The following is a 14415-nucleotide window of genomic DNA, read 5'->3' as shown; positions in this document are numbered from 1 at the left end:
GAAATTATTTTCATTGATAACTGGTAATAAACTTTTTTAAAAGGATCATAGTGTAGATTGAATCTATTATAAACAGCAGAGCTGTGTCATTTTGCATAAAGACACTTCAACATTATCAAAACATTTAAGCTACGGGGGTTATCCAATAGATCAGGTTTTGTGGCCTGCTTCCTATCCTTATTTATGGCCCCTTATAATTCAATTGACATCTATCTTCTTGACTTTCTGTATCCTCTAAGATCTGTGAGTACTTACATTGCTTTCTACTCCATTGTGCTTACCCATCCACTTTGAAAATTCACAGACCAGAATTTACTTAGTGAAGGAAACATGCTCAGCCACTACTGATAAAACAATTCCTGCATATTGTCTCTAAGAATCTAAATAATTGGACTTCAATTCAACCAATATATGTCGAAAGAACAAACTTCTTCACTTCCCTACCTGAAAGTCAATTTCTAAGATAAAAGAGGAAGTATTTTATGCCTTAAACCAGATAAAAATGGAAGGCTGGGAGAGGCTGGCACTATCTGAAGATTCTGAGATTTCAGCTAATTGAACAGGGTCATGGGATTAAGGATCTATCTTCTGACTTCAAGTATCTCAGGGGAATTTCACTTAATCTGAAATGTGTCTGGAGTTTGGAGATGATATGAACAAAAAATATTGATCTGTGACATATGTTAATTTGAGAAGAATGAAGAATAGCAGAGTCAATTCCCATTGAGTCATAATTTCAATTTTTATAATTTCTTGGTGATAAACACTGGCTTATAATCTTCATTCACAAATACCAGAGTTCACTTTAGGAAAAGACATCCAAGAGCTCTGTTCTGATACTAACCTAAATTGATGCCCAAAGATCCAGTCACATGGTCACAATTCCATCCATGTTTTTCATACTCTGAGAGGAAATATGAGGAGTAGGTCCTTCCTTCTCATCTATGGTTTTTCTCTGAATAGGTATCATAACCAATGATGGTGAGTAAAGGATTTACCAGCCTCGTGGGACCCACCAACATGTCATATATGAACCCAAAGACAGTGACCCTAATTGGGATCCCTGGACTAGAGCATGTACAGTTTTGGATTGGGTTTCCCTTCTTTGGCATGTTCTTGGTGGCCCTGCTGGGGAACATCATTTTGCTAATCATTATCTCTACAGAACGCAGTCTCCACCAACCCATGTACATCTTCCTGGCAGTATTGGCAGCCACTGACCTAGGACTCTGCATAGCCATTGGTCCTAAGATGTTGGCCATCTTCTGGCTTGGCTCTGGCTTGATGGCTTTTGATTCCTGCCTCACCCAACTCTTCTTCATCCATGCCTTGCAAGGCATGGAATCTGGCATCCTGTTGGCAATGGCCTTTGACCGCTATGTTGCCATCTGTGATCCTTTGAGGCACACATCCATCCTCACTCCATTCTTTCTAGTTCGGGTGGTGCTGATGGTGGCAATCCGGGCAACAGTGCTTGTTGGGATTTTACCCATTCTGCTCAAACAACTGCATCTTTTCCACTCTGTAGTTATCGTCCATTCTTACTGTGAGCACATGGCTGTGGTCAAGCTGGCTGCAGAAGACACTCATATTAACAAATCATTTGGGCTCTTTGTGGCTTTTGCAATTCTAGGTTTTGACATGATCTTTGTCTTCATCTCCTATGTTCTCATTTTTCAGGCTGTTTTTTCTCTTCCCCAGAAAGAGGCACGAGTCAAAGCATTCAGCACTTGTACTGCGCATATTATTGTCTTCCTGGAGTTTTATATCCTTGCTTTTTTTTCCTTCTTCAGCCATCGGTTTGGCCATGTACCACCCTATGCCCACATTCTCTTATCTACTCTCTACCTGCTTGTGCCCCCTGCCCTTAACCCCATTGTCTATGGCGTGAAGACCAAGGAAATCCGCAGGCGGGTTGCTCATATTTTCATTCTGAAGTCTGACATGCAGCAATGATCCAGCAAGTATTATGTCAGAGAAAAAGTACACATTTACCTATTTAAAACTGAGTTTAAGACAGATACTTCTTTTACTATGTGTGACTAACTGTATTGTACTATGTAGGATGGAAGTCTCTTAAAGATCAAAATGATGTTCATGCAGTCCCTGCTCTTAAGAGATTCCTTCAAAGGAAAGAATATTGTGAAAATATTAAAAACATGAATATTGTGATCAGACAGATTTAGGGTTGATTTTTGACTCCAATATTACCTCTATGTTATAAAAAGATAACAAAATATTTAAATTACATAAATCCAATTTTTGTCATGCGTAAATGGAGATAATAACAATTACTACAAGGGGTGGAGAACCTGCAGCCTTAAGTCCAAATGTGGCCTTCTAAGTCTTAAGTGTGGCCTTTTGACTGCATCCAAATTTTGCAGAACAAATCCTTTTATTAAAGGGGGTGGAACAGAGAAAGATGAACTTTTCTTGCCTCCTTTGGTGCTTAAAAAAGAACAATCTTGAAATCAGAAGGCTGCAGGTTCCCCACCCACTCGAGTAAACTCATCAAAATGTATACATTAAATGTGGCTTTTTTGTATATCAATTATGCCTCAAGTAAATGTAAAAAAATTGCAAAGATGTGGAAACAACCCAAGTGTCCATCAATACATGAGCGGATTAATAAAATGTACTGTATGTGTACCATGGAGTACTATTCAGCTATAAAAAACAATGGTAATATAGCACCTCCTGTATTTTCCTGGATGGAGCTGGAACCCATTCTACTAAGTGAAGTATTCCAAAAATGGAAAAATAAGCACCACATGTACTCGCCAGCAAATTGGTATTAACTGATCAACACATAAGTGGACATATAGGAGTAACATTTATTGGGCATTGGCAGGTGGGATGGGGAAGGAAGGGATGGGTATATACATACATAATGGGTGCAATGTGCACCATCTGGGGGATGGACACACTTGAAGCTCTGACTCTGGGGTGGAAGTGGGGGCAAAGGCGACACATGTAACCTAAACATTTGTCTCCCCCTAATATGCTGAAATAAAAAAATAATAATAAAATATTAAACAGGTATTTTAATCATAGCCTACAGTAGTAAAGTGTTTAAAATAGCAATTATTAAAATAGTTAAAAATAATAATGAGGACAGGAATAAATAGTGTGACATGAAATGCAATAGAGTAATTGCTATGGTAACTGCCCAAGGTAAGAATAAAGAGGAGTAGGGAAGTATATTTTTTGTTTCTTTCATTGTTAAAAATTTAGTCTTTTGTAGAAGATCTTGGCATATTAAAATTGATATTTCTTTTCCAGTCCTCTTGAAACACAGCTTGTTAGGAATTGACATAAGAATATGTATTTTAAATAGTAATATAAATTTAAAAATCATAAAATAAAAATTTGATACATGGGCATTATTTATTGCCCCTAGTTAAAATTAATTTTAAGGAAAGGTCACAGTCAAATTCTGTAGAAAATTCCAATGAATGTCCATGCCTTTGCAATTATAGGATATCATGTGTTAAAAGGTCAATGTTCACATATAATACAAATGCCTGAGTAAGACCAATGTGAAAGAAAATCTCTATATCTAACCTGGCCCAAGTACCTACTTCCAGAGTAACAGCAGAGTTAATTTAATTATACATTGTCTTGTTATTTACTATTACATTTTAAATTAAAATGCAGATTAAAAATAATTTTCTCAGATAATTATGTGTCTTTCATTCACCAATAACCTGTTTTTATTTTTTAAAATAACAAAAATGGTATTATGTTATACATATTTTGAAATTTTTTGTCTAATTTATTTCGAATTGTGTGAGAGTCAAAGTTTGTGTTTCAGATGTTTAAGGATTAACACAGATTTGTGCACGATTGATGACATTAGGTTGATAAAGGCATTTTACATGTCAGTTGCAGAAAGGTCAGTTCAAGAAGCAAAGAAGCAAAGGCTTTGAAGTCTTGTATATCTGGAGTGCAATGAGAGCTCTACCAATTACCATATGTGACCTTGGGCAAGTTATTTTATTCTTAATGATTTAATTGTCTCATCTGACAAAAAGGGGATAATATAAAATTTGCAAGACTGACGTGAGAATTAAATGGTGTAAGTCAGCCTTCTATAGCTTTCGTTTTTAAAAAACACCGATGTTCTTATTTCACTATGAGATGGAAAATTTTGTGAGTCATCTACAAACTAAATATGTTTTTGTTTATTTCCTAAATTGAAAGTAACTAAGATTATCAATTTAGAATTCACACTATTATTTTTTAAATAATTTAAAGGTTCTGAGAACTTTCTCTTCAAATATAAGAAGAATGTTTTAGTGAAAATATACTTCTTTTATGGTCAATAGATTCTATATATTTGGAGAGCAGATTATAAAAAGAAGACAAATTTTGTCTCATTATTACTATGAACTTTATGGAAACAAACCAACAAACCAACTCTAACACTTGGATCCTTATAAATCTTTCTCTATAACCCACAGTGTTTTGGTTACCTTGGATTTTCTAGAGAAATAAAAGCCTAATTTCCAAAATTGACAGTAGACCAAATGTATGAGAATGAATATAAGAAAAACAGAAAAATATTCATTCATGAGCACTGTTAGAGATGGTTTGGAGTCATAATCTAGAACCCCAATGAGGACGTAAAATGTCAAGAATTATTGATAATGGAAGGGAAAGAAAGTTGAGAGTGTCACATTGTATTTTTCAAGAATAGATTTAACTCTATCTTTCATGTGTCAACAGAAGAGAAACTAAACTCTGTAAAATAATTTAAAGGGATTTATTCTGAGCCAACTTTGAGGACTGTGGCCTTGAGCCACACCCAAGAACATTGAGCAAGTGGTCTTGCCATGGTTGGGTTACAGTTTTGTTTTATACATTTCAGGGAGACGGGAATTACACATAAATTCATAAATTAATAAATGGAAAGTATGCATTGGTTTGGCTTGAAAAGGTAGGACACCTTGAAGTGGAGCCTTATAGGTTATAGGTGGATTTAAAGATTCTTTGATTTATAATTGGTTAAAGAATGAAGCTTTGTCTAAAGATTTGGAATGTTTTAAGTTAAGGAAGTCTGTTAATCAGAAACAAGCCACTGGACATATACTCACACTCAAGTTATCTGTTAAGCAAATGATTTTATATCCTTTGGATATACACCCAGAAGTGAAATTGCTGGGTCATAGGGTAGTGCTATTTTTAATCTTTTGAGGAACCTCCATATGTTTTTTATAATGGCTACAAATTTACATTCCTGTCAACTATGTATAAGAGTTTTCTTTTCTCCATATACTTGCCAACACTTATCTTTCACTTTTTGATAATAGCTATTTTAACTTTCGATTTGCATTATGCTTAAATAAGTGACATTAATCACCTTTTCATATACCTATAGAACATTTGTGTCTTCTTCAGAGAAATGTCTATTTTGTTACTTTGCCCATTTATAGGCAGGTTATTTGTTTTGTTGGCTTTTTTTTTTATTCGTTTTTTTACTATTGAGTTGTAGTAAGTCCTTATATATTTTGGATATTAACCCTGTATCACATAGATAGTTTTCTAATATTTTCTTCCATTGCATAGATTTCCTTTTAGTTTTGTTGATTGTTTCTTTATCTGAGCAGAAACTTTTCATATCATCTTCTTATCACATAATAATAATAGTAATAAATAAAGTAGGTGGGAGGAAACTTTTGGAGTATAAATATGTTTGTAACATAGATTTTGGTGATGATCTCACAGATATATACTTATCCTCAAATTCATTAATTTGTATACATTAAATATGTAATGATTTATGTATGTGTGTCAATCATACCTCAATAAAATGGTTAAAAATATTGTTTGCTTTTACATAGATACAGATTAAATTTTATTACATATTTTTACATGCAGTGAAAAATGGCAATTCTATTTCTCATTCTTAATCTATTTGTACTTCATTTTCAATGCTTAATTATATGTTTAATAAAGGCCTTTTGCCAATATAAATGAGGAATATATGGCTTTTTAGTTATAATAACTAGCATAAGAAAATTTATAATAATATAAATATAAATAGTAAAACATGGGTGTGTAAATTTACTACTTAGTCTTCTATATTAGGATCAGACAAGGCATTTACTTTGACATACATGTAAATTTAATAATGAAGTAATTAATAAAACTAATTAATATTTATTTTTTTAAAAAATGAAATAATTCTTGAGGTCTTCAATCTACAGGCTTTGAACTATAAGATGAAAACCTGGGTTACTTCTTTTAAAAATAAATGATGACAAGACTATAGATTGTATAATAGCTCCCATGGAGTAAAGCTAAAAACCACAGAAAATTGAGAATTATTTTCATGGAGCAGAAGATGGCCCTAATTAGAAAACTGATGACATGTGTTTATCTGTATTTTATTATGCAATGGAGCAGTAATTACAATATTCCATCTTTCTCCCTCTATTGGAATGGGAGCATTTGTGCTGTTATCCTGTCACTTTATTAACATTGTATATCAGCAGTGTTAGGAGCAGATAATTTATCTCTTTGATTAACTAGATGTTCAGAGAGGAGGAATCATGCTCCAGGAACTCTACCCAACAGACCACATTTATGAAGTCTCTACTACATCCGGACATAATTTAGATGATGACATTCTGGACAAATGCCATAATGGAATGAGACCTAGAAGTTTGAGGGAGGTGTGAGTGTATGTTACACATAAAATACATATGAATTGGTGTAGTTGAGAGGAAACTTTGGCAGATTGGATTTCTCAAATATGACCATATCAGTACCTTCCAAAGTATGTTCTTCTGCAATGTATCCATAAGGAAGTGAGTCTATTTCCCAACCCTTGAATTTGATCAGATACTTTGATCTCCTTGTGCAATAGAATACTGTGGGAGTGATGCTGTGTAACTTTTGGGTATAGACCATATCTGGCCTAGCAGCTTTTGCTTTTTACCTCTTGGAGACCTGAAACATTATGTAAAAAAACCAGGCTAATGTAGTGGAGAGAGAGCCTGGTGGGGGAGCACTGAGGCACCAGGCTTGTCAGTGAAGAAGCCATAGTGAATGTCCATCCTTGCGGAACCCTTGCAGAGGATTAGAGCTCTATCCCTTTTTTATCATGCAACCATGTGAGGTACTTTAACTGAGAATGTTAAGCACAGCTTAGTCAGCCACAAACTCTGAATCCTGGAATTCTTTGTAATTCAGCAAAAGATAACCGTAATAATTGAGAAGGGGAATTATACTTCCTTTCTCAGGGAACCCATTGGTTCACTGAAGGTGAAAGAACATGTCCTAAATAATATTCAGAAATAGAATTGAAAAGATTTCATCATGAAGTGATTCTCAATGAAGAGGAAAGTCAGCTGGGAAAACAAAATCTTTCCTTTCTCTTTCCCTTTCTCCTCTCTCCCTTCCTATTTCTGTCCCTTTTTTCCCTCCCTCCTTCCATTTCTCTGATTCTTTTATTTTAGTGGATGGGCTGAATGCTTAAGTCTATGCATTGTTTTATAATCCAGTTGTTTTGTCAAGGAAGCTATTTTAAATGGGACTTACCTATTTAATAAATATTTATGAAAATTCCAGATTTTATGAAAACAAAATTAGGCAAATATTATTTTTAGTGTAGAAAATGATCATGCAAAGAGGCAATGATCATATTGTATGATATGTATCATGACTGTGGAAGAAATGAGTGGCACTGGAGACCACTGAAAAAGAAACTGACATAGAAGGGAGAAAAAGAAAAGGGTGAGGTCAAGCAAGGCTAGCAGAAGGAAGTGCTGTGCAAGATGAGTCCTACAAATTGAATAAGAGCATGTGGAAGTAGCATTCTGAGATGGGTTGTTAATTTAATAGAGCAAATTTATGTCTCTGAAAATTGGTGCAAGTAAAGTGTGAGGAGGTAAGTAGTCGGTTTGCATATTTATTGATGTAATTGAATACGTGCATTCTATGTACATATACACATTCTTGTGAATGTATGCATAGCTCAGTGAGGGGTGTATAAATATAAATGTGATATCATGAGAGAGAGACAGAGAGAACAAGCTGTTTATAGATAAATAAATGGCAACATGTATATATTAATGCTTTTTATTTATATGAAAGGAAAAGTGTGTATAGCTGTTTATGCTTGTATGTAGATCAGGCAATATCTAAACTATAAGCATTAGAGATGGAAAGATGGGTATGATTTACACATTTATGTCCCTTGGTTCAAATGTTGATATTTTAAAAATATTTTTTTAACTAATATATGGTTTTAAGTCAGGTAGGTAAAAAGGAGAAAGTGAAGGCAGATAAAAAATAGCTTTTTCATATTTTTTAAAATTTGTAAAACACCTACCTTACAGGTCTAATCTATTATACGTTGCTAAAGATGATGGTTCTTTTTCCTTTTAAAACTCTTTAGACAAAGAAAGAAAGCTCATTACTCATTTGTATGTTCATAGATATTTATGTATATTTATAGGATTATTTTCTATAATATATTTTTTGTGTCAGCAAAATAGCTAAAACATAAGTATGGAAAAGATAAAATTAAATCATCAAAAATTTTTGTGCAATTATTTTTGCCCATATATATTGAATGTATATGCCTAATTGCATTTTTACCTCATTTGAAAATGTGTTTACAATTTATGTGATGTGATGTAATTAGAAAAATAATGAAATTAACAATAAAATATTCTGCTATTTTGTTACTTGCATAAGCATTTGGGGAGAGTTCTGGCTATGAGAGTTTCAAAATACTTGCACCCTGATTGAAAGAACATTTCCCACTTACGTTTCCCATGTTGACTACATTCTTATTTTGCCTTAGTTATTCCTTTACCCGTGAAGCTCAAACATAGCAGGAATTATCTCTAACTCAAAACTAACTTGACTTCCAGCTCCACATGCCCAAGTGTCCTGTCCATCAAAGGCATCAACCTCGGTCTCCATGACAGTGAAGGATCCGCAGCACCCACTCTCGCATTTGCTTGGTCCGGGCCGCATAAATTAAGGGGTTGACCATGGGAGGCACCAGGAAATAGAGATTGTCAATGATGATCTGCAGATGAGGAGCCATATGGTAGCCTAAGATCTGGGCCAGAACAGAGAAGACAACAGGAGAATAAAAGAGACCAATGACACAAAGATGAGAGCCACACGTGCTGAGAGCTTTGCCCCGTGCATCCCAAGACGGTATCCGAAAGACAGCATGGAGGATAAGTCCATATGACAGAATGATAAAAAACAAATCAAATCCCACAGATGCTACAATAACCATGACTCCATAGACAATGTGCTCAGAGATGTCTCCACAGGCTATCAGTACCACAGCCATGTACGCACAGTAAGAGTAAGCAATTACGTGGGTTTGGAAGCTTTCCAGTCTTTGTGTCAGAATGGGTGCTGGGGTCAGCACTGCCACTGTCCTTGCCAGGATAGCCAGTGCCATCTTCACAAGCATGTTGCTAGAAAGAATAGTTCTATACCTCAGAGGGTACCAGATAGCCACAAATCTGTCAAAAGCCATGGTCAGGAGAATCCCAGACTCCATGACATAAAAGGAAGGGATGAAAAACATCTGTGCAAGACAGGCATTAAAGCTGATTTCCTTGGCATTCATCCAGAAGATACCCAGCATACGGGGCACAGTAACACTGACCAGGCACAGGTCAACGACTGATAGCATGGCCAGGAGGAGAAACATGGGCTCATGAAGACTCTTCTCCAGCCGGATAATACATAAGATGGTGGCATTGCAAATAACTGTAGTGACAAATACCAAGAAAAAAGGCACAGAGAACCAGCCATGGAAAGATTCCAGGCCAGGAATTCCAGCCAGGACAAATATCAAGGGCTGAGGAATGGAATTATTGCAAGAAGACATTTCTACCCTGAGATCCTCAAGGTCTGATTCCTAGGGGAAAAAGAACAAGGGACATTTTGATATCATTGCATTATTTACAACCTACAAAAAGCTGATCATTACAATAGTTTGTGGTGATAACCATAATTATTTTGTGTAAACTAATGATCAAATGAAATGCTTCAGCTACTTAGGGGTGGGGAGGGAGATAATCCTAAACTGTTTCCTTTGCAAAAGGCAGAAGTAGTCTCAAGGAAAAATTACCTGTGAATGCATATCAACCCCATTAGATTCTCCTGTAGCTCAGATCCTGTTTAATATTCAATTTTGCAATTCTCTAGAATTTCTTTTCCTAGACAGTAGGACATGGCAGGACAATGTTTCCAACATTACAAGAAGGAGTTGGGAGTATGAACAAGCCAGAAGGCACAGTTTTCATTTAAGATAAGGAAACTCAATTTAACTATACCAGGGTCTTCAGTTTGTAGGATTAGTCTTGGTGCTTTGGGATTCTTCCCTGGAATGCTTAGCTACAAATTCATGATTTTGCTAGAGGATCTGAGAAATCTGCTAATCTTATACCTGAAAACATGATGGCACTCTGTAGAATACAGATGTTTTACATAATATAAGTAGAATCTAAAATGCTTCAATAGGTAATAATCTAGCATTAAGTTTCCAGATTACTCAATAAAGCCTGGTTAGGGAGTGAGTATGGTTAAAAGTAAATAAATTATTTCTTGTTTATATGTATATTTATGTGTTTTTAAAATTTTTTTGTTGCTCTTTTTTTAATATCAGGATATTATGGGCGTATAAACATTTTGGTTATATGCTTTGGCTTTGCCATACCCAAACCATGATTTGTGAGGTGTGCCCTTTCCCCCCTACAATGCTCACTGCATCCATTAGTTGGTTGGGGAGTGGGTATGGTTATAAAAGTAAATAAATGTTTTTCTGTATATATGTATATTTGTGTGTTTTATAATGGGGAGATAGTTTGAGAGTTAATGGTAACACATATTTCTATAGAAATAAGGCTTTATTATATTTGTTAAATATTTTAACTTATATAACTATTCTGAATATAAATACCTATTTACAAATTAACAAATTATTTGATGATAATCATAGATTAAAGAATATACTTACTCAGCATATTAAAAAAACATAAGCCAAACACATATATAATAAATACAAAATTAAATCTTATGGAAGTATTATCTTTTGTTAATAATACAATTATAATTAAGTCTCACTATTAAGGTTTAGACTCCAGATATTGTCAGAAACATTCCAAATGTATATTTATAAAAAAACATTCACAGAAAAAAAGAAATTTCAATAAGAGCTTAAAATGAGAAGCATACTACAAAGTTGCTTTAAAAATAAAAGTATAGAAATATTAACATTGTGTTTATTAGTTTGCTTAGTTGATGAATTTTTATTAGGCTTTTTTACTTATATCTAAATCAATTTAATCCCAAATCCTTATTTAGTATGTTCACAGTTTATTTGTAATGCCATTGTACTATTTAAAAATTTCCTCTAAATAATTATATGCTTTAATTTTAGCCATAATCTTAGCTTTTAATACAAAAATAAAAACAGAATTAGGCTTAGATTATATAAACTAATAGAATGAATATAATTTTTAAATCACCTTACTCTGAACATGTTAATAATCCAAAATAGGGTGGCATATATGAAAAAGTGTTTCTGTAGCATTCAAACTTCATCAATTGAGTTATCCAGATACAAGTATTTCATATGTCTACTGCATTTGGTATAAGGCATACCACAGATGAATGATAGGCAGATCTCCTAGGATAACCTGGTGTAGTGAAAATAGTAAGGTCTTTGAGATAACACACATCGGGGGATACAATCTCACCCCTGCCACTTATTCTATGTGACTTGACCAAGTTACTTAAGGCTTGAGCCTCATTTCCTCATCTCAGAAAATGAAATGAGGCATATCTTGCAAAATTTGTAGTAAGGACAAAATCCACCATTAAATTCCAGTATTGTAGAATACATACATATTCTTAGCATAATTCTTAGAATGTTTTGGTGCTCCAGAAATGCAGATTTTCTTACTCTTCTATGAAGTACAAAGTTCAAATGAGTAATGCAAAAAATAATGTTCATTTTGTTTTGTTTGTTTCTGGGAAAGATCTGTGACTAGGAAAACAAATAGCCTTAAATTATACCTTAAGAAGAAATATTTGATGTTCCTGATAATTTTGTCCTCAAGTATTTGTAGATTCATTATGTGTCAGAGAAAAAACATTTAGTGTCAACAGGGTAGATACCTAACCAAATAAAGGTTGGTAAAAAAAAAAAAAAATTATATATTTTAGCTCAATAGAGGAAAGGATCCTATCACAAAGAACTGCTTGCAAACAGAAAAGACAGCCCTGTGAAACAAGAAGCTCACTATAGGTGGAAGTTTTCAGGTGGAAACTGAATGATCACCTTTTAGGAATACCGCAGATAAAAATCTTCTATGTGGTGATAGCATTAGGAAATTATTGGAACTTTAAGCAACATGGTTGAGGTATCAGGAACGTTTGCCAGCAACAACTATATAAACATTAACTACAAGTAACAGCAACATCAGTTCAGGCATAAAAATTAGAAATTTATTATTTTCCAAAGAATGTCATTGATCATTCCAAAAATTGCAGGATCCAACTGTGCCCTTATAAGGGTAGTGGTTGTGGTATTTGGTTGAAAAGATTTGAGAATCTCTTTTTCCTATCTGACATTCTGCATCTCAGAATTTTCTAGTCTTTTCACCCTCCCTCTGTTTTTCCTTTTTCCTAGAATAGTACCTGTAAACAGTTGTGAGTCTGGTCACAATGGCCCTGGGAGTAGCAGAGTTCACTTGAAATATGAGGAAGATCTATTGCTCTCCAGAATAAGATGGAGTGTGTGAGCCTGAGGCAGACTTATGCTGGCTTGTCCAGCTCTCCTGGGTCCCTAGTGGCCTCTCTGTCAGCCAACCTGTTTTTCTTAGCTTGAAAAGTCTGGGGAACAAATCTTAGAGTCAATCATTGAGAATAACACATGTGTTGGATAGAGCAGAATTTTAGGAGGAGCACTGTAAAATCATTGGTGATTGGTGCGCTGCAGGAGGTGAGATGGGATGATTAGGGACCCTAGAAAAAGAAGTAGGGCCTGAGCAATAATTTAGGATGGAAATTAAAGAAAGTCTGAAGTAAAGGAGAGATTATAGTCCAAGTGGAGTTGCATGCACCTATACTTATATAGAAATTCCTGTTGTTTGCTTCAAAATCAATATACATATATATTTCATTTCTAATACCCTTGCAGGTTCCATAAGTAAAACCTACACTGAAATTAAGAGTCTTGATTTCTTAGATGGGATTAGGATATACAAAACCTGGAAAACATATGCACTAAGTGAAATATCAATTGAGTAAATTAAGACCATTGTTTCATAAATAAGAATGTAAAAAGGAACAGAGAGATGAATGGAAATAAGAGTAAGAGAGGGACTCTAGATAAAACATATTGTGCAATATTAGGTTGAGGAGAGACTGACTTTCAGAAAGACATAGTGGAAATAAGCTAGACTTGTGAGTAGACATAAAGGAGGCGGGGAAAATGTTGAGACTCTTTTGTTAGAGAAAATGGTGAAATGTAAACATCCTGAAAATGGTAATTGAGGTTCTTTTTGTTCACTATTATTTACCCAATGCCTTGCAAATTGTTGGCCTTCAAATATTTACATATGATTAAATGTGCCCATGCACACACACACACACACTCACATACACATACACACACATACATGTTTATTCATCAATCCCCCACTCTGGACTAATGAGTGACAGACATATAACCTGTGAGTTTATCAAAGCCTTCATAAGCCAAGTCCCACATCCTAAAGTATATTCAGGGTACTCAAATCAATTTAATTCTTTCCATTATGGCTGATGCCAATCTGAATCAAGTTATCATCCCTGACCAATATTATCTTACTAACCTAGTAAACTTTCATAGCTTTTCAAAAGGTCTACTGCGTTCATTCATTCCTTTCATTCTTTGTCTCAATCCCATTTATCACATTGCAGCCACAATGATCTGTGTTTATCCTTATACCACATATTTTTATTGTATATAGTTCAGGTGTACAACATGAAGTTTTGATATACAAAGTGAAATAGTTACTACAGTCAAGCAAATTAACATATCCATCATCTCACAGTTTCTTTATAGCACCCATAGAGCACCTATAACACCTTTCTTTAGAGCACCTAAAATCTACTGTCTTAGCAAATTTCCATTATATAATATTGTATTATTAACTACAGGCAGTTCTAGGGTTACAGAAGACTTTACTTATGATGTTCTGTACTTATGAATAGGCTCCTAAGGCTCCACATAAGGATAATTTATAATTAAACAATTAAATTAATAATTTGGGGACTAGTTTATTCTGTACACATAAACAAACCTACATGGCATAAGCAGTTTGTTGGCATAGCATCTATATGCTATTGTCTAGTATCATTGTTTATATAGTTACTTAAGCA

At 34.4% G+C, this 14415-nt stretch overlaps 1 protein-coding gene and 1 pseudogene across 1 annotated transcript; one reads left to right on the top strand and one right to left on the bottom strand.

The window, feature by feature from the left end:
* The first annotated feature begins 1075 nt into the window (after window positions 1-1075).
* Window positions 1076-1956, top strand: LOC105883360 (olfactory receptor 52A5-like; annotated as a pseudogene).
* A 6964-nt stretch (window positions 1957-8920) lies between these two features.
* On the bottom strand, window positions 8921-9871 carry LOC105883411 (olfactory receptor 52K1-like). Its single transcript, XM_020286881.2, has one exon. It carries the CDS (start codon window positions 9869-9871, stop codon window positions 8921-8923), a length of 951 nt encoding a protein of 316 aa, XP_020142470.1.
* Window positions 9872-14415: the final 4544 nt, after the last annotated feature.

The sequence above is a fragment of the Microcebus murinus genome, chromosome 4 (genome assembly GCF_040939455.1).
Source record: "Microcebus murinus isolate Inina chromosome 4, M.murinus_Inina_mat1.0, whole genome shotgun sequence".
NCBI classification, from domain to species: Eukaryota; Metazoa; Chordata; class Mammalia; order Primates; family Cheirogaleidae; genus Microcebus; species Microcebus murinus.
This window is presented reverse-complemented; position numbering and strand designations above follow the sequence as displayed.